Genomic DNA, 24,728 nt, shown 5'->3' on the forward strand with positions numbered 1-24,728 from the left:
AGGCGGGGAGGGAATGGTGTAGCAGACAGGACGCTGTGATACCACCCCACGGGAATGCGAAACTGTAGGACCGAAATCACCCACGAGACGCAGCGGCTGCTTGCCTCAATACTTGTGTGACCTGGTTTCTCATGGAAACAGATGGATTTGTGAGGAGGCGTCGGATGACAGCGGAGACTACAGGCAGTGATCCCGGGGTTGCTGGCGCATCTGCCGGGGCAGAAGTTCGATGGCTGGGGGGCAGATTCTGGGGAGTTTCGGAAAGTATCGTGGGGAGCCTGACACCCCGGGTCGGAGGGGAAACGGAGCTACAGACTGTTGATTTCACCCGTAGCGCGCAGGACGCACAGGCAGAGGACACTGAGCCAGACTATGAGGGTCTGCCGCAGGGAGCCTCCACCAGCACCCACATGTTGGCTGGAGCCGTGGCCGGGATCATGGAGCATTGCCTCATGTTCCCCATCGACTGTGTCAAGGTAGCGTTGCTCGGTGGCTAAACACGCTGACCCGCGGACACTGCACGTGCACGCTCAGCGCTTCTGCGGTCTGCGCTGTGTACCTGCGTGTGCTGGTCGTGCAGCCAACGTGCTTGTTAGCATAGCTTACTAGCTTGCTCGCTAATCCCGACGCGCCGCAGTGCTGCCGGTTGAGAGGACAAGGTCAGCGGCTCGCGTCCCCGTTAGCTAACCCGGTAGCATGCTGGCACACGCTGAGCGACCCTGACGTTAGCTTCTGACTCCGGGGACAACAACATGGAGCCCGTTTAGGTCACTTTGCGTGAAACTAACGTGTCCTCCCCCCCCCAAAAAAAAAATCAATTCGCTGCCACGGATGTGATAGTGCGTAGTTCATTAATGTGCATGTTGGAAGTTGGTTAACTATTTCAAGTGGCATTGTTCTGTGAGACCAACTCCACAGTCGCTGTTTACACGGACACATGTTGTAGTTTCTAGTAACTTAGCCTGACACACCGACATTAATTACACTGTAGGTTTGAGACCATTTGGCCCTTCAAGTCCAGCATCTGTTCACTTCTGGGGTTGTTTTATGCACTATAAAAGTCCTTTGATCAACTTCACTGTGGCAGTTCATATCACGTGATCTTCTTTGTTATGTGTAAGTTTGTTTGTTTTAAACTTAAACACAGCGATAAAGGCATGACCTCATGCTCCAGGAGGTCGCTCGGCTAGATGGGGGGGGGGGGGGGGGGGGTCAGGCAGCAGTGAGCATTGTATAACAGGAAGATGAGGCAAGTGGCAATGAGCTTAATATAGCCAGCTGTCAGTGTTGGACCGTAAAGCTTTACATGCATGCTTCATCAATGTCTCCTTCACCTGTAGTCGAACTGTTGCAGACTGTCCAGCCCTGTACCTGGACAAGGCCAATGTTTACAGACCCATCTCATGCACACAGTTGTCTGCTCCACCGCTAGTGCATCTTAGCATTGTTCCCTACAAGCAGTGGGAGATTGGGGGCCTTGTGACTGAGCAATATGTAGTATACTGCTCATCATATGTGTACATACACACTGATGCAGAGAAAAAGATTATCGGAGATGCATCGGACATATTTCTTTATTTAGGTTTCCCCTAAAAAGCTGTTTCCCCCTACACCAAATGCAGTCTTTTCCTCCTGTACGATAAGCCTCTCGCTTAAGAGATTGTTGTGTAATTATAGTTTTAGCATAGGCTGTCATTCGCCCTTAGTGTTTCTTAAATCCCAGTAATTGGTTGTGGATTTCAAAAAGCGTGTAGCATTTGTAGGTCTGCCAGAGTACAGCGCACATGGCTGGAATTTTTAAGTGTATTGCATTTTTCATTGAAAGAAACCAAGAAGTCGTCAGTGCTTCCTCCAAATAGTTGTAGTGTTTCCATGAAGCACAAAGGTCATTGCTTTCTAGTTGTGCAAACATACCATCGGTAAACAAATCTGACCAACAGCTGTTACATGCAAGATGTCTATGCATGCATTTGTAGGGGGGTACCAATTAAGACGGAAGCCAGTATTCTTATATAATGCTCTTTTCTTTACCATTATGTAACAAGACATGCATATGCATGAAGTCGTACCGCTGTTAGCTAGCTCTCTTTGGGCCTTGCATTCCACAGCTGTAGTACAGATTGACATGAGGCCACAGCTTTGATAGAGCACTCCATGCATGCACATACACAGTGGGGTGGACGTTTGTTCATTCAGCTGGAAGTTTGGTATTCTGAGATTGTGTCGCTGCCAGTTCCTCAGACACAGACACTCACCCAGTTTAACCCCAGGCAACTCTCTCTAAATGCCGAAAAGCAGGGGACTAAAACAATGTTTTTATCACGTTATCATTAATCTCCGTGTGCATGTGTCTTTGTTAAGAGGAAGAGAGAAAGGTGCGCCTCAGGGTCAGTAGCAAAAGAAGCTTACAGGAAGTCAGCTTATGTCCCTTTGTGACCTTGGAGTTGTAACTCCATACTTCCTTCCATTCAATTATCCATGTACACCACACACAATGTTGAAATTCCCTTATTTGACCCCTTATTCACACTGCAGTCTATTCAGGACTCTTTACAGTGCTGTGCTATTCTTAGCAATATTAGGAAGGCATATGGTAAGACTTAAATTATGCATTACAATATATTTTTTTTATATAAAATTCCGTGAACATATTGTTAAACTTAATTCCTAGCCTTGGTGAATGGGAAGAGATCCCACTGTTGACTTTAAACTTTGCTACATTATACCTTTTTACTCTTTTCAGACGCGCATGCAGAGCCTCCAGCCCGACCCCGCAGCCCGCTACAGGAACGTGATGGATGCTCTACGGCGAATTATTGCCACAGAGGGAGTCTGGCGACCAATGAGAGGGCTGAATGCAACCGCAGTTGGGGCAGGACCTGCCCATGCCCTCTATTTTGCCTGCTATGAGAAACTCAAAAAGACTCTAAGTGATGTCATTCACCCAGGGGCTAACAGTCATTTGGCTAATGGTACCATAAAACATACATATACACACATTAACCATGGCATGGACCGTAGATGTACAGATAACGTATGGCTATCTTAGCTTTTGGAACCCTAATGCCAGGCACCATCAGTGTGAGCTCTATAAAGCTGCTGACTCAGCCTAATCCGTGTATAGGGCAGACATGCCCTAACCAGTTCTAAAAAACCCCGGCAGGCCGACACATTGAATAGAGCCTTTTCTTAAAAGCTCTGAATGTCAACCATTTCCTTATTCCTTGTTCTCCCTACTCTCTCTCTCCCTCTTCCTTCTTTTCCAGTTCAGTGGGAGGCTGGGTAAGTCCTCTTTCTCCCATCTCATCTTCTCGCTCTCCTCTGTTGGTCCCGTCCTTAAAGCTTTTTATTTTTTTATCTCTCAAAAGCAATGTACTGCCTTGTCCACCAGGTGTCTCTCTTTGCTCAGGTTTGGCAACCTGATATCAGTCAGGTGCAAATTGTTGAATATGCACCAATTCTGCTATGATATCTTGTTTTGAGCATGCCATCTGTAGCTTTTAGGAATAATACAGTGAAGGCTTCTCATTTCCATGCCTCTTTACTGCAGAGTAGTCTCCTCTATTTTCCTTGTGTATTCTCCAGGATTACATGACAATGTATAGTAATTTCCGGTGTGTATTTGTTTTTAGGAACAGCTGGGTGTGCGGCCACTCTGCTTCACGATGCAATCATGAACCCAACTGAAGGTAAGGGCAACATTTTACAGTACGCCGCCCTTTGACTTTAACCCCAGAATTACGACTGTTATTACGACATTTTCTCTCTCAAACCAAAAGTACATAAAGACAGTGAAGAAACTTACAGGTGCCACGCCTGGGCCAACCATCTTCACATGTAGGCCTTGACCCTGCAGTCTCACATGTTGACTTTCACAGCTGCCTCTAATCCACCTGCCCAAACATTTCAGTAGAAGGACACTGGTCAGAGTCCTGGTGTGCAGCTGTTAGATGGGGTGCAGCTGTCGGAGCAAATACTGTTAAAGTGACACACTACATCTCTGTGTGTTTATTTAAATCATGTGTTTTAAGCAGTAATTTACAGGAGGCAGTAGCTCACTAATTTCTTCCTTTCTTTTTCTATCTTTGCCCTCTTTGTTCTGCCAACTTTGGACATCCTTCTCCTCCATCAATACATGGACCCGTCCATCCCTAGTTGTGAAGCAGCGCATGCAGATGTATAATTCGCCTTACCGAGGCGTAATGGACTGTGTACGCGCCGTGTGGCAGAAAGAGGGCCCTGCTGCGTTCTACCGCAGCTACACCACCCAGCTCACCATGAACGTGCCCTTCCAGGCGCTCCACTTCATGACCTATGAATATCTTCAGGAGCTGCTCAACCCCCACAGACAGTACAATCCCTCATCCCACATGTTGTCCGGAGCTTTGGCTGGTGCCATCGCGGCTGCGACCACCACACCTCTGGACGTCTGCAAGACCCTGCTCAACACCCAGGAGTCTCTAGCCCTTAGCTCCCTGTCCTCTGGCCAAGGCCCCGGCCAGACCCAAGGAGCCCACAGACACATCTCAGGCCTGGCCCACGCCTTCAGGACTGTTTACAGGCTGGGCGGCCTGAAGGGCTTCTTTAGGGGAGTCCAGGCGAGGATCATCTACCAGATGCCCTCCACAGCCATCAGCTGGTCGGTCTATGAGTTCTTCAAGTATGGACTCACTAAGCACCAGCATAATAAGAGGAGAACGGCGCACATGGAGGCTGAGATATAGATTTCTCCCCCTCTTCATGCTCCTCTAATATTTGTTCTGTCCTCCCTGTAAAGGAGAAGATGAAGTCAATACGCACATATAATCTGACTAAAATCCGCCTCAGTTGTCCCATGCTTTTCAGACATATCAGATAAGAAAGCCCTCTTCAAAGACTGTTTGAGTAGTAACATTTCTGGCAAGATAATTCAAGACTAAGTGTGGTTTGAGATGTTGTTTCTCTCCTTCAATAAAACATTTACACAGTATTATAGAAGTAATTAATCCTTTTAAGAGTTATTCTTTCAAGCTATTCTAGTGACCACTATATTTGTCCAAGCTGAGGATAAATGTCAAGAACGCACAAGTTTTGAGTTGGAAAGGTAGTCAGCAGAGGGCAGTAGTGTGACTTTGTTCATTTTCTTGTAGATTCATATGCTTTGCTGTCCTAGGACCAGCCCCCCCTCATCCAAGCCTTGAGTCTCATGATCAGGATCCCTCTCTGGATTAATCAATGAACCCAGTAATTCTCCAAGTGATTAAAGACAACATCACTTACTATTTTGGGCTACACACAGGCATTCCGTCTTTTATGAAATTGATCTTTGATATGATCCAATTTAAAAATATTTAAGCCATTTTAGAATTGAGCCCGCCTGACATGTTGTTGCACACATTGATTTGCTGGCATGGATACGTTTCCACATACATCTGTTGACGTGCAATGAAACCCGTCTAACATGTTCAAAGATAACACTGTAGAGTTGGGAAACAGCGAGACAGTAGGCTCTTTTATGTCTTGATTAGTTGAACTGTGTAATTTGAAATGTAGTCCAGTAGTATTTGAACTAAAAAGACTATTGACCAGATTTGGTGTTCCCTTTTTTCTTTTGCTATTGGCAGTTAAAGGAATAATTATCTTGGTCTCTCTTTCAAATTTCAAAGTCTAGGTGGTTCCCTCTAATATATTTGGGCAGAAAATACAAATATTCAGTAGCTCTGGGGTATCTAATGAGTGTGTTTAATTTATTTTTTAATGATTTGGATTCCTTAAATTGAATTTTATTTCCAGCAAATACATTGCGTTAATCTTTCCTTTAGTTTCCCCTCCATTTGTGAGTTAAATCCACCCTTGAATCATCCAAATACACACCATTAATGCCTTGTGTACATGTTTGGCAGAACAAACCAGGGCAGCATTTAAACAGCCATTTCTGTGCATTAACTGAGGCTATCAGCCTATTTTCAGCTTGTGAACTACTGACTTTCAATATCTGTGCTTGACAGCAAAGGTTGTGTTCAATGTACTGCGCCCAAAAGGAGTTCAGCATACCACGAGATATGTATCTGTACCCGTTCCCCCGTTGAGTACACATAAATGGAAGCTGTCATTCTTATTGATTGATGTCTGATTGTTTCTGACACTGAATTGCACTCGTTGAATAAAGACTGAGCAGTGGGGCTCTACTCACTGCTCATAAATGATGGGAGCCATGTTTTAAGTTCTTTGATTGCCTCTGAATACTTTGCTATGGGAAGATGACTGAGACCAGTGTTGCCTATTCACAAGTCATTGCAGAAAACAACAAGTCCATATGGTCATAATCTGGGTGTGTATAAAAGCCTTTGTTTTCCTGGTGAATGGAAACCAACGGGAGTGGATGTCCTATAAGCCACATCTGTACTGTCAGAAACACATGGCGAGTTTGTCAGTGTGTTCAGGTATTTCTTTTTCGTTTGAGGCAGGTACAGTTGTTTAGTCTCGAACACAGGTGCAGATTTCAACTTTGACCCTGAGGACTGAAAACACAACGTGAACTTGTGGATACATAGCCTGCATACAAACAGACAGAAGAGTGAAGCTTTGGCTTTCAGCAAATGATGCATGATACATTTAACTTTGATATCCTTTGATAAGTAAGAAAAGGACTGAAAGATAGATTGGATTTTGAAAAACTTAACTAGTGTCTAAAAAGATAGGAAATTCAAACCAAGATCTATCCTCCTATTCTGTCATGACATCTGGAGCTAGAAGGCTAGGTCAGTTGAAAGAGGAGCTTTTAGACTTTAAGTGATCTGTGAGATTAAATAACAGGTGTTTGGAATAGCAATACAAATTGTGTGTGAGTTATACATTTCCCTTACAAAAACCGTAAGGCTGTCATAGCTATAAATTCATGACCCATAATGAAAGAAAGGTTGATGGATGGGCAAATGCATGCAGACACAAATATGCATATCCATAACATAATTTGAGTCAATCCTATTGGAAAGTATCATCCTTGCATTAATGTTTTCATCTTTGTACTAAATTACTGTACATAGCTGTACTCATGTGATGTCTGGAAATAAAAGTCCTTTGCAGATAACAGAGTTGGGCAACTGCAGGCAGAAGTTGTGAACCAATTAACTGATGATTGTTTTATGTATGGAAAATGTGTTTTCAAATCCCTAAAAAGGATTAACTGCCCTATAGGACTACACAAACAAGAACATTATTCCGTTATAATCTGTTGACGCAACAGTTTCAGAGCAGAAAGTTTACTGCTTTTACAAAGTTCCTTTTACAGCTCCACCACCTCAGCCTCACACACACACTCACACCCATGCGTGTCAGGAAGACACCTGTTCAAACAGGGAGTGTTAAAGAACCGTGTCAGTCGCTCTCTCTCCTACTATCTATGCATATACAGTATGTGTGTCCTGTCATGTTAGAATGGTGTATTTGTGTCTCTCTTTCCTCTACTGATGCTGCCAAAGCTTGCCCAGTGTGTCTCCATAATGAAACTCACGAGAGGCGGCTTGAAAGGCTTTACATGAGTATAGGTACTGGTTGAAATAGCATGTGTGTAGATACCGTGATACTGGTTCAGAGCTACAACAATTAGAAACTGGATGTCACATGTCTTTCATCTGCTTTTTATTTTTCTGTCTGTCTGTGTGGGAATGGGGCTGTGCCTCTCTGGTCTAAATCTCAGCGGTCTGAGAGGAGTAAACTATTGAGTCTGGTCATTTGCCCCTTTCTGTCTCACTCTGTTTGTGTAAGAGCGTCTGGGTGTGTATGTGTCTGTATGTGTGTGTGTGTATCTGTGTGTCAAGCCTGTTGCAGAGGCCTTGCCAGATTGACCACAGACCTAATCACATAGGGATTTGTTAGTGGTGCAATAAGTACTCTGATCTTGTAGTTGATACCATGATACCACAGTGTGAAACTAAAAGTAAAAGTTCTGCATTCAAAGTCATACCTAAGTCGAAGTACAACAAGCTTAGCTTCAGAATATAGCCCAGCTTAAGTTTACCAAAAGTAAAAGTAGTAAATAAGCAGAATGGCCCATTTAATTATTGAATTATAATAGGCCAACTGGATTACTGATATTCACTTTAATTCTGCAGATGGAAAAGATGGAACAATATTACATTATAATGTATTTGTTTATTTATATGTTGTATTAATTATATGAAGATGCAAAGTATTAACCTTATCAAATAAATGTAGTGGAGAAGAAGTATAAAGACGCTTAAAATGTAAATACTAAAGAAACGTTAGGCTACAGTCGGCCTACAAGTAAGTGTAGCCTGCAGTACCTAAGGAAATGTACTTCGTTACTTTACACTACTTTCTACGTTTGTATATTTTTAATGATTGTGATAATGATTGGTTTTCTGAAGATGTATCTAGCCGATTCTAGCCAATTAAAAGTCTGGAGGATCAGTGTGGCCTTTGACACGTGTTTGGAGGAATCCAGGTTCTTAAGTATTCCGACTTTGCGGTAAAATAAAATAAACAGCAGCTACCAAGTTATATAATAAACGTGTTGAACCAAATATCCACAGGATAGAGGAGGATGAAGGAGGCTACACGGAACAAGCCAGGATTTGGCTAACTATCCTAATGAAGCTAGCTAAAACAGCAGGAGAAGGAACTGTCGAGTTCTCTGTGTTCACTGAGCCGCTGAAACAAAACTCCAAGCCACGCGGCCTGCGCCCTGTGATGATGGCAGCCTCTCAGCAAGCCAGCATGGTAACCTACTCATACGCTCGCCGTGGCCGTTGAACGAGAATAAACATCGTGGTCATTAATAATGAATATTATGCGGTCATTAAAGGTGCATTTGAGTCTTAAGATTGTTGTATTGTTTGTCTCTATGTGTTGAAATTAGAGCAGTTAAACTCTAACTGTTAGAGGAACCTCTTTGACAAGACAGGTTTAGGTTGGTTTTCCTTTGGCTTTGTTGTTTAGGTTTGTTCATCTCAGCTGAGAGCGAATCAGAGTTAGGCCTGCCAAGTGCATGTTAGAGCCTATCGGGGCGAGTCTGTGCTCATGATCTGGTGCGAGCCTAATATTTATACATTAAAGAAATATTCAAGTTTATTTTGCTTTTTTTTATGCTGTCACTTTTGCATATTTTGGATATCAGGATGATCATGGAACAGCATACCTATATAACCTATCCACATTTTCCTCTGGGTGGGATTATTTGCAGTATGTGTGTTTGTGTGTGTGTGTGTGTGTGTGTGTGTGTGTGTGTGTGTGTGTGTGTGTGTGTGTCATTGCCGTTCAAAAATCGGTCTCTTACAAATGTGTTGATTCAACAACATTCAGTAAAATGTCAGTCTTTACTTGGGGGTTTGAAAGTTCCACTTACTAGCTTTTTCTGGAGTTTTCAACCACGTCATATTGTTTTCATCAACGGATGGAGCTAGCTCAGGTGCCATTACTTGCCTGTAAGTGTGGTACTAACTTGTAATCGATGGATTTGACCTTTTCCAAATCGATGATGTGAGCAGTTTGTGAGGTTTTCTGTTTCAGGTGTTCATTGAGTCTTCCGACCAGAGTGAATCAATGTTGTGCTACATTTGTTGCATTGGGTGTTGTAAAGTCAGGTGGAGTAGCCGTTCTCAGGACAATCTGTTAAACACTGTTCCTTTAACATTTCTACTGTGCATAAAATTATAGTGTTAAGGCACCACTCTAACAGTCGGTTGTGTGGCTTTGTATGGCCGTCCCTCCTTTCTGTCATCCAGACAAAAGCGCTTCCTCTTTGGCAGATGAAACAGGTGAAGCCTTAGTTTCTGCGGATGCCAACACATGTGTTTGTTTTTCTGCTGCCATTAGTTATGCCATAGCAGGATGTAATTATTAACATGATTAATAGCTGCTCTCATGTGTTTGTGTGCCAATTTTAGAGCCCTGAGTTAACTGAGATGCTTCATTGGAATTAAACCATCAATTAAAGTCAAAAGTAAAACCTGTGCTTTAGCATGCTGGTACAGGTCAAAATATCTCTGGTATTTTGTTTTACTTTTGTTTTTAATCGCAAGGCTTGTAGTGAATCTACACATCATTAAAGTACACAAACATGCTCAGTTCTTTCCAGATACCACTTCAATCACACCGCTGTATAGCTGGTATGCACCTTGAAGAAAGCTAATTAAAACAAAGAAATATATTTAGTAAAAGTAAAAACAACTTTTTCTTCTTGTGAATATATTCTTGAAGTTGGTGTTGATAGGTAACTTGGCCAGATTAGTTATATGGGATGTATTTTTCCAGGCTGTTTTATTTTGTTTCACAAGTAACTGTTGATCAGTTAAAGTGAGGTCACTTATTTGTGTCACTACTTCCTTCTCCTTGTTCTCTCATCTCTCAGTGAAATCATTTAAGAGAGATATTTGCCTGTGAAGAGCTACTGTACACAGTAAATACGTGTTTGAAGAGTCATTGACACTACTTCAGTCCTCACAGATGTCCGCCATTATGATAACATTGTCTGCGATTACAATGGTGGGTAACAAGCTTTACACCTGACACAACAATAAATGATTTTAATTAGATAAGTATTGCTGTTATAGTGGCACACTTTAACTCATAATTACTCCTAAGTGTTTACCCAGTGTGTGTGTATTATACACACATGCAGGATTGAGTTGCTCTGTGGCTGCTGCCCTCTAAGCAAACCTGGAACCCTTTCTCTTCTCAACTGAATATTATTGCATTTTCAAGGCCATCTTGTCCGACTTTATTTGGACAGTAACACACACACACACACACACACACACACACACACACACACACACACACACACACACACACACACACACACACACACACAGCATACATCTTTTCTGGTAAGAAAAAAAAAGACTCTTACAAGTTGATGAAGGGCTGGCAGAAACACATGCATACGCTCCCTTGTGTATTGGTGTAAGCCCATGTTTTGGAAACTCAAGCCTCCGGTCAAAGCCCCTTACAGCAAGCACCTGTGGAAGGGTGTATTTTCACACACACATGGTCACAAACATACACACTCCAAGGGTACTTAGGAATGTGAACGCCTGAAGGACTCTGGTCCTCGACAACAACTCTCCCTCAGTCGCTTGCCTTCGCTTTCCATATTTATGTCTCTTTTGTGGCGTCTCTTGTCAGATCTCTCTCCATACATTAAGCCAAATCATGACTGGACCACTCAGCATGAATTACAGAGTGATTCAGGATTATGCCATAATGTCCACTTTATTCCATCCTTGCCAGCAGCTAATGGATGAGGTGTGATTACAGGCTCTTCGTCTTACTCACTGAGATACACACACACAGACACATACAGGTTGTGATCTCACGCTCCTTTTGGGTGCTGCTGGATAAAGGAGCTGTTGTTGTAATCCCTTTGGCTGCTGCAGTCTCTCCCACTCTGGGCACATACAGCAGGTTTGAGAGGAGGAAAGAGAGTGAAGCCAAGACAAGAGGAGGGATCTGAAACTAAGGTAAAGCAGAAAGGCTCCAGTGAGAGGAGAGCGCACAAGCATTTTGCTACATAGTACAAAAGTTCATAATACATACAAAACTGTTGTTGCTGGTGTTAATTTGACTGCAGACAAGATAATTGAGATATTATCTCTGATTTTCACCATGTTTCTTTTCCCTTATTGGCCAAGACCAAAGTGCTAATTGGATTCATGCCATCTGATCTGAATTGTATTTCTGAGAAATCACTCAGGGACGGTTTAACTTGCTAGTAGGGCCTCGTGGTAATAAAAAAGTGGGCCTCTGACACCCCTTTAGTTTGGTATTTTAAGTGATTAAACACAAATGTGTACATTAGGGATGCAAATGTTTTTTCTGGCGGCAGCTGACCCTCGTTAACTGATCATTAACCAGTACAGCAGCTGACCCTCGTTAACTGATCATTAACGAGTAACCAACAAGATGAGTGCCTTGCATTAGACATGCTGTGGTTGGAACTGTTAACAAGCTGCCCAGCTGCAGTGTTAACGGATGCACAAACAGGTTGTATTTATAATGTATTGCCAGCTTCAGTATATGTGCAAAACATGTCAGCTGTGTGGTGGTGCTTGGTAAACTCTGTCAAGGTTTCCATCAGTACATTGCAAGCATGATGTAACGTTAGTGAGTGTTCGGTTGAGAGAGAGAGTGAGTGTTGGATGATGAGGATAAAGTCTGCAGCAACGTTATAGCTGTGAATGTAGCTGTGCAGTGTGTACGTACACTTTATTTGTCGGTGAATAGACGATACAACTCTTCAGAATCCAAGCAAAGTTCCCCTGTGAAAAGGTAAGGGCTTTAGCTGGCTGCCGGTTGAACAATTTGAACATATTGCTGAACCCTACTCTGGAAACATCATACCAATTGGAATATTTAAGTACTAAAACTGAATTTTCACACTCAACAAAGACCGGCTCAAGATAAAAGTTCAAATGTTACTGATCTAACTCATATTACCACAAAATAGATGCATGTCTTGGGAGTTTTTGGGCCCTTGAGGATCTAGTTTTGGTTGCTGCATCTATTTGTGAATCTGCATTTGTGTAAGTTCTTTGTGACCACTAGCTTGGTTCAAACTGGATATACTATATGGGTTTGCACCACTAAAACTTAGGAAATGTCCAAGCTAGTATACTTTAGTTATGTGCAAATTGTTAGCTATATAACATGTCTGTAGGGCTTCAAAGAGCTATAAATAATGTTACAGGTGCAAGTGATATATTAAACATAACTGCCAGTCCTTTGTAAATGTAGGTTTTACTTTGTTTAATTTACGCTTACATGGCATACATCTGAAATATGTGGGTATAACCTAACCAAGGCTATATAGTCATTTAGTCTGACGTTGCCAGCATGGTGTTTATTCCCAGTTCACATCATTAATAGACATTATTTTAAGTTTGAATTGTCGGGTCAGAAATGTTGATTGCATTGTCCTTATCTCTTTAACTCTTCATGCTTAATAGGTCATATGTGAGAGAGCTAGTGTTAGCTGTGTCAGTGGAATCTACAATGAGTGCAGTTAACTGATTTCTGCATTGATTTTATACTGATCTTGTGCAACTGTGTCCTGCATGGGGTAGTTGTCTCGCCCTTACTGTCTACTCATGCCCACTTTTTAAATTCTCCTAAAAAGGACAAATGGCCATACTGTTATAAAATATAAGTAAAAAATGGCTACTGGCTATGATTATGATCTGTTTATTCCTCGTTCACATTGACAGGACTCCAAGGATGGCAGCGTCAGACTGAATTATGAAGCATAGCAAAATGTAAAATCTGGATGACGGACAATCTGCCAACATAGCAGAAAGATTATCAACCCACTGTGCCAGTTGTGGCTTGAATGTTTCCCATCGTGCCGTGATGTGGAGAATTAGGATGAGGGGGAGATACGGCTCCTGTCATCACTTAAGAGAACAAGTTGGGGAGGAGAAATTCTTCCCACCACCACCAAGGATACAAGATGATTGCTAACACACACACACACACACACACACACACACACACACACACACACACACACACACACACACACACACACACACACACACACACACTCAAGCACACAGCAATTCCTTTGTGAGAAAGCTGCAACAGAAGAGAAAACGGCTGTTTTGATTATGAGCATTTATATGTGATGCAGCAAGACATCATGGAGATGTTGTGTGAGTCTACGGCGTGAGTGAGATTGAAACAGGATCCTTCTCACTTCTCGTGCAATAAAAGAATAGCATGCAAGACTTGCAATGAATGGAAAGCTCCTCGATGAATCCAAGTGTTTATAGTGAAATGCCATTGCTAATGGGCCAGTATATGGAGAAGGGGAGAGAGGGGGAACAATGCTCCTATAGGCAGGGAGACTTTTCATATGAGAAAAGTGTGATGATGAAAAAAAAAAAACATAGAATCATTGGAAGCAGTTAGTGGAAGGGTTAGAAAAGCTGCATGCACAATTTGGACAGTGTGTGTAAAGTGGGAATATTTCAACTGCCTTTGTTGCCTAAGGAGGGATCACCAATCTACTGTCACACTGCTTTCATGATCAAAGCAAAAAGCAAAAGGCACATGTGCGCACAAACACGCACACACATCATCCCTTGGGCTTTTGGGAGTGAAGCTTTGGCAGTGATCAACATTGTTACAGATGACTGCAGGTGTCCAGCACTTTCTCTCCACTGCCTTTCCCTCAGTCTCAAATGTTGTGACAATTTCTTTGAAAAGGTAAGCGAGGTCACAAAAATCTTCTTTCATGCACTTCAGAGAGCTGCAATGGAAACTTAACACACACACAAACACACAGCCTCGCTATACATCCAGCACGTGTGCAAGTGCAAAAACACACTCGCAGTTTACACTCACGGCCTGAGACTAAAACTTAAGTTGTCTGTAAGTGAGGTGGAAGCCGTGTGTGTGTGTGTGTGTGTGTGTGTGTGTGTGTGTGTGTGTGTGTGTGTGTGTGTGTGTGTGTGTGTGTGTGTGTGTGTGTGTGTGTGTGTGTGTGTGTGTGTGTGTGTCGAAGCAACACAGGTGCAGTCAGGGACACTGAGGGAGAAACAGACCTCCTGCTCTTTGAACTTGATCTTGAAAAGAAGTCTGTCTTCCCTTCCTGCCAAATAAGCTTAACGGCTATGCCTTCGAGCTCCAGTCAGCACAAACTGGTCTGGTGAAAACCGTGAGCCATTTGTTTATTCAATAAAAAGCATTCGCACCAATTCACACATGACACACTTATCTGAAATATGTTGAGTGACGGGGGTTTGCAGCAGTGATCTATATACCGCAGCCAATCTTAAAAAAAAAGAAGTATTAATGTTGATAATTGATTTTAATCCATTGTATTTTTGCTGTGCAAAGTTGCTGAGAGTCCAGGTGAAGATTGTACATTTTTTATCAACACACATGTCCAAAAAAATTTTCTCTGGCTAACAGCTTCAGGGAGGATCTGATACATTGTATCCTTCCATGTGTATCAGACCTCCAGAGATAGAGCCTTGGTTCAAGGTTAGGACATGTTTTTTGCTCTGCATCTAACCCCTTGTGAAATATATTCCTCTTTTCTAATCGGTTAATGATGTGGTCTAGAGAGCAGAACAGAATGGGGCTTGAAAGACTAAACACATGGCACAGATGAGTACAACTGCGCAGATGAAGGCGGGAAACCAAAACAGCAAGTTTTAAATTTAAACTGCGATGCCTTCGATGAGTGAAAGTTTGTTTTAATTGGGGTTGTGATGATAAGACAACAAGCTGACCTCTTTAAAGACATGAATACTCTGATTCACACAGCAGGGATGAGAGTCCCCCTCGTCGGAGGTGTGGAGAGAGAGCTTGGAGAGGAGAGGGCCGAGGGAAGCTTGAGAGGCCGTAAGTGGGCCTGAGGAGTTTCTTTATCAACCCACTGATAGGAGTCGTCTCTCTGTGTGTCAGAGCTGCTCAATGCTCTCCTTGTCTCTGCTTATCACCACTAATTAAAACATTTGGATTCCTGCGGCCGGCTCTGGAGGAGTGTGTGTCTGTCTGAGCATGTGTGTGGGAGACATGAGAGCGAAGAGGAGTCGGAGGAAGGAAATGAAGCAGCTCCTCTATCCATCTATGGACAGAGGAGCTCAGCGCATACTCACCCTCAACTTAAGACACACTGTTTCTACAGATGCACATACAGACTTCATACAACCTTTTAAGTTTCCAGATGTGTTTCCTGCACTACATGTATTTTATAATCTTCATAGTTCAAATTCAATGTTCATCGTCTGTTTCTATTTATAACAGTGCAAAAAATATAAACTCTGCATATACACATATAATGAAATATTTGGCAAGGCGGATGTATGATGTACTTGTATGATGTGCTTATGGTCGTACTTTCTCTTGTGAGCTTTACCTTTGTGCTCTTCCTTAATCTGCCTCCACTCAAACTCTCAGCCCTGAATATCCTATGTCTGTTCCAAATGGACACACACATACACACACACACACACACACACACACACACACACACACACACACACACACACGGGTGGACTAGACCTGTGCTACTTCCTTCAAATGAAAAGTTCTGGGTGGGCTCATCTTTCTATTCTTTCTAATCCCCCATGACCCCTGCTGCTGCTGCTGCTCCTGCTGCTGCTGCTCCTGACAAACACAGATCTGGGATCACTGCATTTATTTCAGGGGCACAATACTATGACCAGTTGGCCACAACAACTGCTGGGTTCTAAACTGCTCAGCCTCAAATGTCAAACAAGATTTGTCAAAAGATGTAAACCAGTTTTCATAAATATTAATGAAATGTGCAGTAACTTTGGAGACTGCAGCATCTCACGGTGAAGTTACCAAATGAATGTGTGCTGATCGTCAAAATCGGTTCAAATTGTGCACATGAATAGCTAATTTCCTTTTGCAACCAGGGGGGCTTGTGAGTGCTGATGTGGTCGGTGTGATGGATGTGTCTTCCCCAGGGGGAGTTGATGTCTTTTTAGCTTTACTGTAAATGTTTACATTCCTCCATACACTGATGCTATCTGCTAATAGTTTCTGGAACAAGCCTGAAGAGTCCTCTGGGTGGGATTATTTTCTGTGTGTGTGTGTGTGTGCGTGTGTGTGTGTGTGTGTGTGTGTGTGTGTGTGTGTGTGTGTGTGTGTGTGTGTGAGGCCAGGTCAAAGGGAAGCAGATCTGTCTTTAAACAGAGGTATTAACAGTGACCCCTCTCCTTCCTGAGTCCTGGCCCTGCGTCTGCCGAGGGCCAACGCATTAAGACACGCGGCAAAAACACACACTACTGCTCCATCGTTTAAATATTTAGCTTGTCGTCACTGTTTCTGATAGTACCGTCAACAACTGAATCATAAGAGGGAACCCTTTTGTGTGAGCTCTAAATCTGTTCATATTGCCCATTGCAGTCTCTGTGCCAGCAGCAGTTATGTCAAGATGATATCTTCTGAATCAACAAGGCCCTTGAGAAAATAATTCCTGTTACAATAGGCGCATCGGAAGTGCATGTGTAATTGCTGCTCATGAGCCCTGTGAGAATTTGCCATCAATAGATGTGGATCTTGAAAGCAAGCCGAGCGTGGATTAGGTGAGGACTGTCATTCCTGTGTTGCTCACTTTAACTCGGCCCCACCCTCAACGCATTCCTCCCAGCTGAGATGTCTGTACAAAAAGACAACAGGAAGTTACCTGTTTCTACTGGCATTAATGCGTCCTATTTACATCTGCCCCAGTATGCTTTGTTGAGCTGTGGAATCTGGCGCTGATCGTTTGAAGAGGCAGATGAACATGTTCTTCAGGCTCCTTTCAATCTCTCTGTCTCTCTCTTCGCGGAGCCTATTCATGGGGAGGCACTGATAAAGCACGACTCAAAGTGTTTACATACTTGAGCATTACATATTTATACATGCAGCAATGTTTGAAGGATCATTGGACGACTGCCTGGAGCAGCACACAATTGATGAGATCTGGGAATGTAGCAAAGACATCTGCAGGGCAAAGAAACACAAGTAGACAGTCAGACAGGCAGACAAAGTCAGACAATAGACGTATTTGCATAACCATATTTATTTCCGCAGATTGAAGTGGAGTTAGAAAAGCTGTGTGGAAATGGAAAGAGTTTTTACGCTTGCTTGAGAATAAGTTGTGTGTCGTACATTTAACTCATGGCTGATCAGCTGTTTTCATTGTTGCCGTCTTGCCGGATGTATATTTATATTGTCTTTGGAGAGCATGAAACATGGCTAATATTAGCTGACATGAGAGAACAATTTAAACTGACCAATTGAAACAAACCTCTCAATTATTCAGTTGTACATGCGGGTTAGATCTGTTAGACTACCGGTGGATGGAAAGTCTATCTGCAGTCTTGCAGGCTACACAACGCCCACATCACATCACAACACGAAAAATGATGTGATTAACGTAACCCAAACCATGATCTTTTCATTTAAACCTACAAAGTAGTTTTGGCCCCAAAACCAACCAAACTGGTGCGTCCTGTCGTACTGTGTACCTGCAGTTTACTTGGGCAGATTAAAGCCAACTTCTGACAAAACTATATGCTTTGTGCAAATGTATTTATTCACTCCAAACCAGTGGATGGAAACACACTTAATTCACAGGGAATTGTTGTGACATTTCCAGAGTTTTCTTGAAATTAGCTTGACAGTTGAATGGAAACAGGACTAAATAGTTTTTAAACAAATCTCAAGGTTAACCACATGTTTGAAAACAAAAACAGAGGCAAACAACGTACATACTGGTTCAACTTTGATCAACTGCCAAAGAATGAATACAACATACTGTACATATATTTTGAGTTTGCTCACATTTAGATTGACCTTCAAAGAATGTTTTTGCCTTGATTTCTAATCTGTAATCATTCTCCCAGATTTCCGTAATTAACTTGGTGATTATAATTGTATTATAACGGATAAGAATAAAGGTCAAAACACATTAATCTGATTTGAAATCAATCAGAATTGTCATTTAGTGGAGATCATGGACGAGGTGCATCAAAATATGGGTGTTACTCACTTTTTTTCAGTGCCTTACCTCTTCTCAATGGAAATGTACATCAGTGTGACATCACTGAGTGCGGGAAAAGGAAAGAAAACGTATCTGGTCACGGTAGACAGAAATGACTGAAGCCACTATTCACCAGCACAATGGGACTAATCAGAGCACATAAATACCTTGGAGCCACGATGCCATACCATGACCGTTGCTGTTGCATCAGTCTTGAACTTCTGGAACTGTGTCAATGAAAATAATTAGACTAAATGTAGCCCTGGTGATTTCCAGTTGCACAGTCAATATGAGTGTTATGGACAGTACTCCTCCCTTCCAGAAACCTATTGTATCAACCACTTAGGATAGCTTGAAGTGGTGTTTTGATATAAGAGATAAATGGGTTTGGTCTGGTGCCAGCCCAGCGGATGGCACAAGGTGATCCTCTCCGCCAAAGCAGCTTGGCGTGGGAAAATGAAAGCTGAAGTGCCTATTCTCTTTATGTTGCAATAATATTGTTATGATAATATTTGCTTGGCTTAAACATGATACCTTGCTGATACCAGGCAAATACTGGAAAACATGCTGTACATGAGCACACAATGTACCTTACAGGGTCAAACTGATATCTGTGAACATAAATATATTTTGTTTCTTTCTGTCCAGTAGAACACTTATTTAATCTATGTATTTGTAGTATATCAGCAGCTATAATGCCACACAAAAGAACCAGCAGTTAAAGGCCAAAGCCGTAGTTTTTATTTTCCTCAAGTATGGCCATCATGTACATATCTTTGGGATACAATCTTTTCAGTAAGGCATGCTCAATGTGCGCTGTCTTGTGCAGCCAGGCTGGATGATGCAATGTCCCCACGGTCTATCAACCCTCTCTGACTTATGCAGAACACAGTAGAAAGGTGGCATATAGGCGCGCACACACACACACACACACACACACACACACACACACACACACACACACACACACACACACACACACACACACACACACACACACACACACCACATCTTCTTTTAACAGTATAATCAACTACTACATTTCTTTGGTATAGTGTGTCATTGTAATACTAAAATCTGTGAACTAAATTAGCTGCTGCCTGCATTTCTTTGCATGGAACTTTTTACAGTTATATTTCATGCTCACACACCAAAAGGTTCCTAAAGGCCCATTAGCCTTATGTGAAGAATGTCTTCCTGCAGGTGTTATGTTGAGTTTCACGATCAATAAAGATGTCCCATAAATATAATAAATGCCTACTTAAAATGTCAGAGTCTCGGTCATGCTTCTCACACGCTGAGATAAGCTTCTTTCTCTCATTGGGTTTGTCTAAATTCAGGATTCCTTTCTGCTCCGTCTGTTCGCTATTAAGGAGGGAGAAAGCAACACAAATAGTTAATCATATGGGCTGGTCATATTGCTGTGGACTAGTGTCACCTTATTTGATATATATTTACACATATTTTGTAAATACTTTATATTTGAACTGCAGCTACACCTTTTCAGATCCACTGGAGTTATTTAAGTATTTGTATACATGTTCTAATTCTAAAGAATACAACTTTATAAAGTGTGCTGAATTGTGAGATATCATTCTGATTTCACTAAATATCACTTTCAAGCTATTTTACTTTATTTTTTTTATTTTTTTTTATTTTTTTTCTCAGTATTGAGATACTGAGGGGTTGTATGAAAATGACTGAGATTGAATCTTAAATTTCAGTTTTTAAATAGAAACACTTTCACAAGCATTGTTAATTTTTGACAAAAAAAGTAACACCCTCCTTATCTTTAACAGGTGTGGTATATGACGAATTCCACCATTAACATACAACAACAAAAAACAAAGCATACACAATTTAAGATAGTGTAATGCAAATGAAATGTATGTAATGTAATATATGTATGGAATTGTATTTTTTGTTATTATAAATAAGCAGATTAGAGGCAAAATGTGTGATAACTTACTCTTTATGCAGAAGGAGGACACGCTTTTCGTAAAATATTTAGTTGTGATGGGAAAAATAAATCTCTGAAACAGAGACAGAACTGTATTGTCGTACAGTAGTAGTACCCCTCTACTGTCTCTTCGCCATTATGTCTTAGAAAAAGATCAAATATTAAGCACAAACGATAATAACAAGATCAGGATTTTTGTTTTTTGTGTAAATCATTCCATAATTCATTCAATGATTAATTCCATCATTCAATAATAACCACACTCACATCTTGGTTGTAAATGTAGAACTTTTCTTCACACAGTAAAAATCGGATCAATTGACAGATTGGTTATGCTTTATATGCCAACGCTATACGTCACTGCCCTAATAACGCTTACGTTTTCATATTATCATTTCATTTTCTTGATTAAAGACTGACAGCATATGACTAAATGTAACTCATTGTGAGAGGCATTTGCGTTTTCTGAACCCTAAACCGCTGCGCAAAATGTCAAACTGGGTTCTGCTTCTATAAGACACAAAATAACTCTAATATAAAACACACATCCAAAACAAAAACGTGAACAATCTCAGCCACCATGACCAGATCGAGTGTACAAAAAGCCAACACCTTGAGTTTGGAGAGACACTTGTCCAAGTCATGTGAGCATCCCTCCACAGGACATGCTGCTCATGCTCCAGGGCTGGCAGTAGTAGTGCAGGTACGGGTGGCACTGGTGGTACTGGTGGTACAGCGGCACAGTCACTGGGATGTGTAGTCCATCGGCCTGCTGGTACTGCTTGAGATTGTCCCTCACCAGCACCTTCACTGCAACTGTCTTTGGCGAGCCATATGGCACCAGCTCGGCCGCCATCTGTCGCCGTTTGGTTTTATATCTCCGGTTCTGGAACCATATTTTCACCTGGGTCTCTGTGAGTTTCAGAGCTTCCGCCAGATCAGCCCGTTCGGGACCTGAGAGATACCGCTGCACGTTGAACCGGCGCTCCAGCTCGTAGACCTGCGCGTGAGAGAAGGCCGCCCTGGAGCGCTTCTTCGTCCCGGGCCTGCACCGCTGCTCGTCGAATGAACAGCTGACCGCCTCACCGCATCCCTCCTCCTCCTCTGCCTCTGCCTCCTGTCTCTGTCCGATATCCCGCTCCACCGTGTGTGGCTGCTGGTCTGCAGCGCCTGTAGAGACAAAGGAGAGGACATCAGTGTTGTTTTCCCCCCTTCAAAGTGGTCCAAAGCGTAACGCCGTATTGCTGAGAGGTCACTTCATTGATGTTGGCCAATCTCTCTCTCTCTCTCTCTCTCTCTCTCTCTCTCTCTCTCTCTCTCTCTCTCTCTCTCTCTCGCGCTCTCTCTCTTTTATTTATTTCACGCCATCATAAAATCAGGCGATGCAATTGAATACAAATGGAATAAAATAGAATCGAATAAAAATGGCTTTTTGATGAAAAACATTTTACGAACAAAATCCTCAGATACAATATTTTGGTGCCATATGCTTTCAGCCGTGTCCCGTCAGAGACCTTTACATCTATTCAAATACTTGTTTTATTGAGAAAGATGAATAAATAAAATGACTGAATACTGCTGAAAATATCCCATCCACACAATGTACCAAACCCAAATGTAATCTAAAAAGATGAGACGAACATGCCACTGAGGTGAGACAAATCCATCCTGTTTCCAAAGCAGGATATTATTTTCTTCCAGAATTTCCTGACTGTGTCAGTCTAATATATGGAAACAAACGAAATTGTATTTGTATTTACAATTGTATTGTATTTACAATTCCTTACTGTTGACTGGAGTAAAACTGCTCACCTCTGAGCTCAGTCTCCTTCCCTGCGGCCTCGTCGATGTCGGCATCAGATCGGAGGTTTCCAACAGACAGACTGAGACCAGCAGGAAGTCTCTCCGGGTGCATGCGGGTGTCATCCGCGTCTGGATGGGACAGATCGGGGACCCTCGCAGTGTGCCCGGTGCAGATGTTGCACTCTTCTGTCAACCTGCTACTGAGCTTCTCTCTGGCATCACGTCCTGTGAGGATGTCTTTGATGGAGAAGGACGAAAAACTTAATGTCATGATTAAAATAAGCGAACGGGTATTTCCTCACGCTCGCATGCGAGTTATTTGGAGGCATCAAGAGATCAGCTACACGAAAGCAAAAGTCCTTACTGATTAGATCTTTTCTCAGCTCGCTTTAGTTGCTCTAATTTGATTGTGGTGATCTAAGTCCGGTCTGCTGAACAGCCACACCAGGAGCTGTCAAGTCTTCTACAACAGCAGCGCTAGTTAACCCGCGAGAGGCTGATTCCTCTGCCTGGTCCCTCCTTCTGCGCACCGCCCAGATCCATGCTGCCCTCGGCGCTCTATTGAAGGACGATGGACACGGATTTAACAAACGATATTTCACTTTGGTGATGTGTGATTTGTATGAGCTTTTTGCGTTTTATGAACATTAAGGGACACTGTTGGTCATTTCATTTACCTTGCATATTGGACATGAATTAAGACACCCAGGGCAAATTGTATCAACTATTTGTACAAAGTGGATCTCTTTTAACGACTGTTGGTGCAAAACCAACATTTATACGTAAACTGTTTTAAGAAAAGCTTGTGCGTAAAGTTCGCTAAGCGTGCGTAAAAGGTAGCTCAGCAAAGGCGTTCGCATGAGCTGCCACAATACAATAGCCTACCTAATATAAAGTATTGTACAACTTTAATTTGAGCTTCCACTCAATTATGCTGTTCTCTGACAAGACCATTCGAATTAAACATGTACACATTTTCTTATAGTTTTAATCAAACAGCTGTGACGTTTTTAATTTACCAGTTTTCTCTTTTAGAGACCATGATGTTTATAATAACGGGTGTTAACAAAACATAGGACAGAAAGCTCACATAATATCTGATTGACCATTAAGAAGAGAGGACATCCAGCCTTGTCGCTCAAACAGGAGACTAGCGCCGCCATGTGGTCATAATGCGCATATTTACAACGTGGAGAGGCTCGTAAAAAGAGAAGAAGGAAACTATGCATAACCCCCCCCCCCCCCCCGCTCTCTCTCTCTCTCTCTCTCTCTCTCTCTCTCTCTCTCTCTCTCTCTCTCTCTCTCTCCCACGCACCCGTGCGCGCACGCGTTACACAATCAGCAGGCCTAGTCTTCATCGAGGAGACGCGATGACAGATGCAGTGATCTGCCTCCTCTGTGTTGTTTTGTTTTCTTCCTCTGACTAAACAGAGACATCATTCTGTTTGGCGCGGAGCGCAAATTGTCTGTAGAGTTCCACAACATGTCCGGATGGGAAACTTCTGGTTCGTTCATCTTCATATGTATATAAATATATATATATATGTATATATATATATATATATATATATATATATATATATATATATATATATATATATATATATATATATATATAAAAATATATATATATATATATATATATATATATATATATATATATATATATATATATATATTATATATATATATATATATATATATATATACCACACACTGGCTTCCACATTCAAGCCACTTGTATGTATTTTGTGAAACTATAAGGTTTGTCTTTGAGGTTTTTACAATCTGTACAACACGAGCATCCACGTTTTTTGTAATAGTACCAGACCCTTCAAGTTGTATTTTTTTTATTAATGTAATAATAGCAGAGGAGATCCTTTTCCTCACCGTCTCCAGCACTTTTCCTTCTTTATATTTGGGCCCTGCTTCCTTTGTGAGCTCCTCGAGTGGTTGCCATTGGAGACTTTGTTTTGGGGAAACTCCACGCCTAGCGCGGCGATGATCCGAGCTGTTGCTATCTTTGGAAGCAGGAGATAGCGATCAGAGCAGCCATGGCCAGGCCGCGTCCTCAGGCATCGCCGTCCTGTCGCCAGCTCTATTTACACGAGTGACTGTGCAGCACTTAGAGCTGACACCAGGTATGTCCTACCGGCAGTGCAGTAGCCAGGGGAAGTGGCCGGTGAGGCTATCAGAGGAGACAAACACTCTGTTTACGTTACCATTCATCTCCATTAATAGTGTCTGCGTATTGGACCATGTCTAGGAGGTGAAGGTGTTTGCTTAAGTCCATCTCCAATTGACAGCGTGTGTGTGCCCTCGAGTGTAAGTGAGTGAAAAGGTGCGTAATTTGTATTATGGTATAACAGTTATAAACGTATACCGGTGCTATATCATTAACACATTATTATTATTATTATTTTGTGATAAAAAAAAAGAGTAGTCATATTTTAATATAAA

At 42.1% G+C, this 24,728-nt stretch overlaps 2 protein-coding genes across 2 annotated transcripts; one reads left to right on the forward strand and one right to left on the reverse strand.

Annotated features, from left to right (window-relative positions):
• The first annotated feature begins 70 nt into the window (after positions 1–70).
• Positions 71–6,169, forward strand: slc25a28 (solute carrier family 25 member 28). Its single transcript, XM_079229346.1, has 4 exons — positions 71–476; positions 2,744–2,972; positions 3,633–3,689; positions 4,156–6,169. The coding sequence occupies exons 1-4, from the start codon at positions 132–134 to the stop codon at positions 4,722–4,724; spliced, it is 1,200 nt and encodes a 399-aa protein (XP_079085472.1). The 5' UTR covers positions 71–131; the 3' UTR covers positions 4,725–6,169.
• Positions 6,170–20,248: 14,079 nt separating this feature from the next.
• nkx3.3 (NK3 homeobox 3) lies at positions 20,249–22,539 on the reverse strand (the record flags this gene model as incomplete). The annotated part of the gene is made up of 2 exons (XM_079229522.1): positions 20,249–21,635; positions 22,278–22,539. The coding sequence occupies 2 exons, from the start codon at positions 22,537–22,539 to the stop codon at positions 21,106–21,108; spliced, it is 792 nt and encodes a 263-aa protein (XP_079085648.1). The 3' UTR covers positions 20,249–21,105.
• Positions 22,540–24,728: the final 2,189 nt, after the last annotated feature.

This window comes from Taurulus bubalis (genome assembly GCF_910589615.1).
Source record: "Taurulus bubalis genome assembly, chromosome: 14".
Taxonomy (NCBI): domain Eukaryota; kingdom Metazoa; phylum Chordata; class Actinopteri; order Perciformes; family Cottidae; genus Taurulus; species Taurulus bubalis.

Bases quoted from the DNA above. Each gene is read 5' to 3' on its own strand.
- slc25a28 (XM_079229346.1), top strand. From the start codon at position 132: ATGGAAACAGATGGATTTGTGAGGAGGCGTCGGATGACAGCGGAGACT. The intron at 2,973-3,632 runs GTACCATAAAAC...ATTTGTTTTTAG, and splicing joins TAACAGTCATTTGGCTAATG to GAACAGCTGGGTGTGCGGCC. The intron at 3,690-4,155 runs GTAAGGGCAACA...GTCCATCCCTAG, and splicing joins AATCATGAACCCAACTGAAG to TTGTGAAGCAGCGCATGCAG.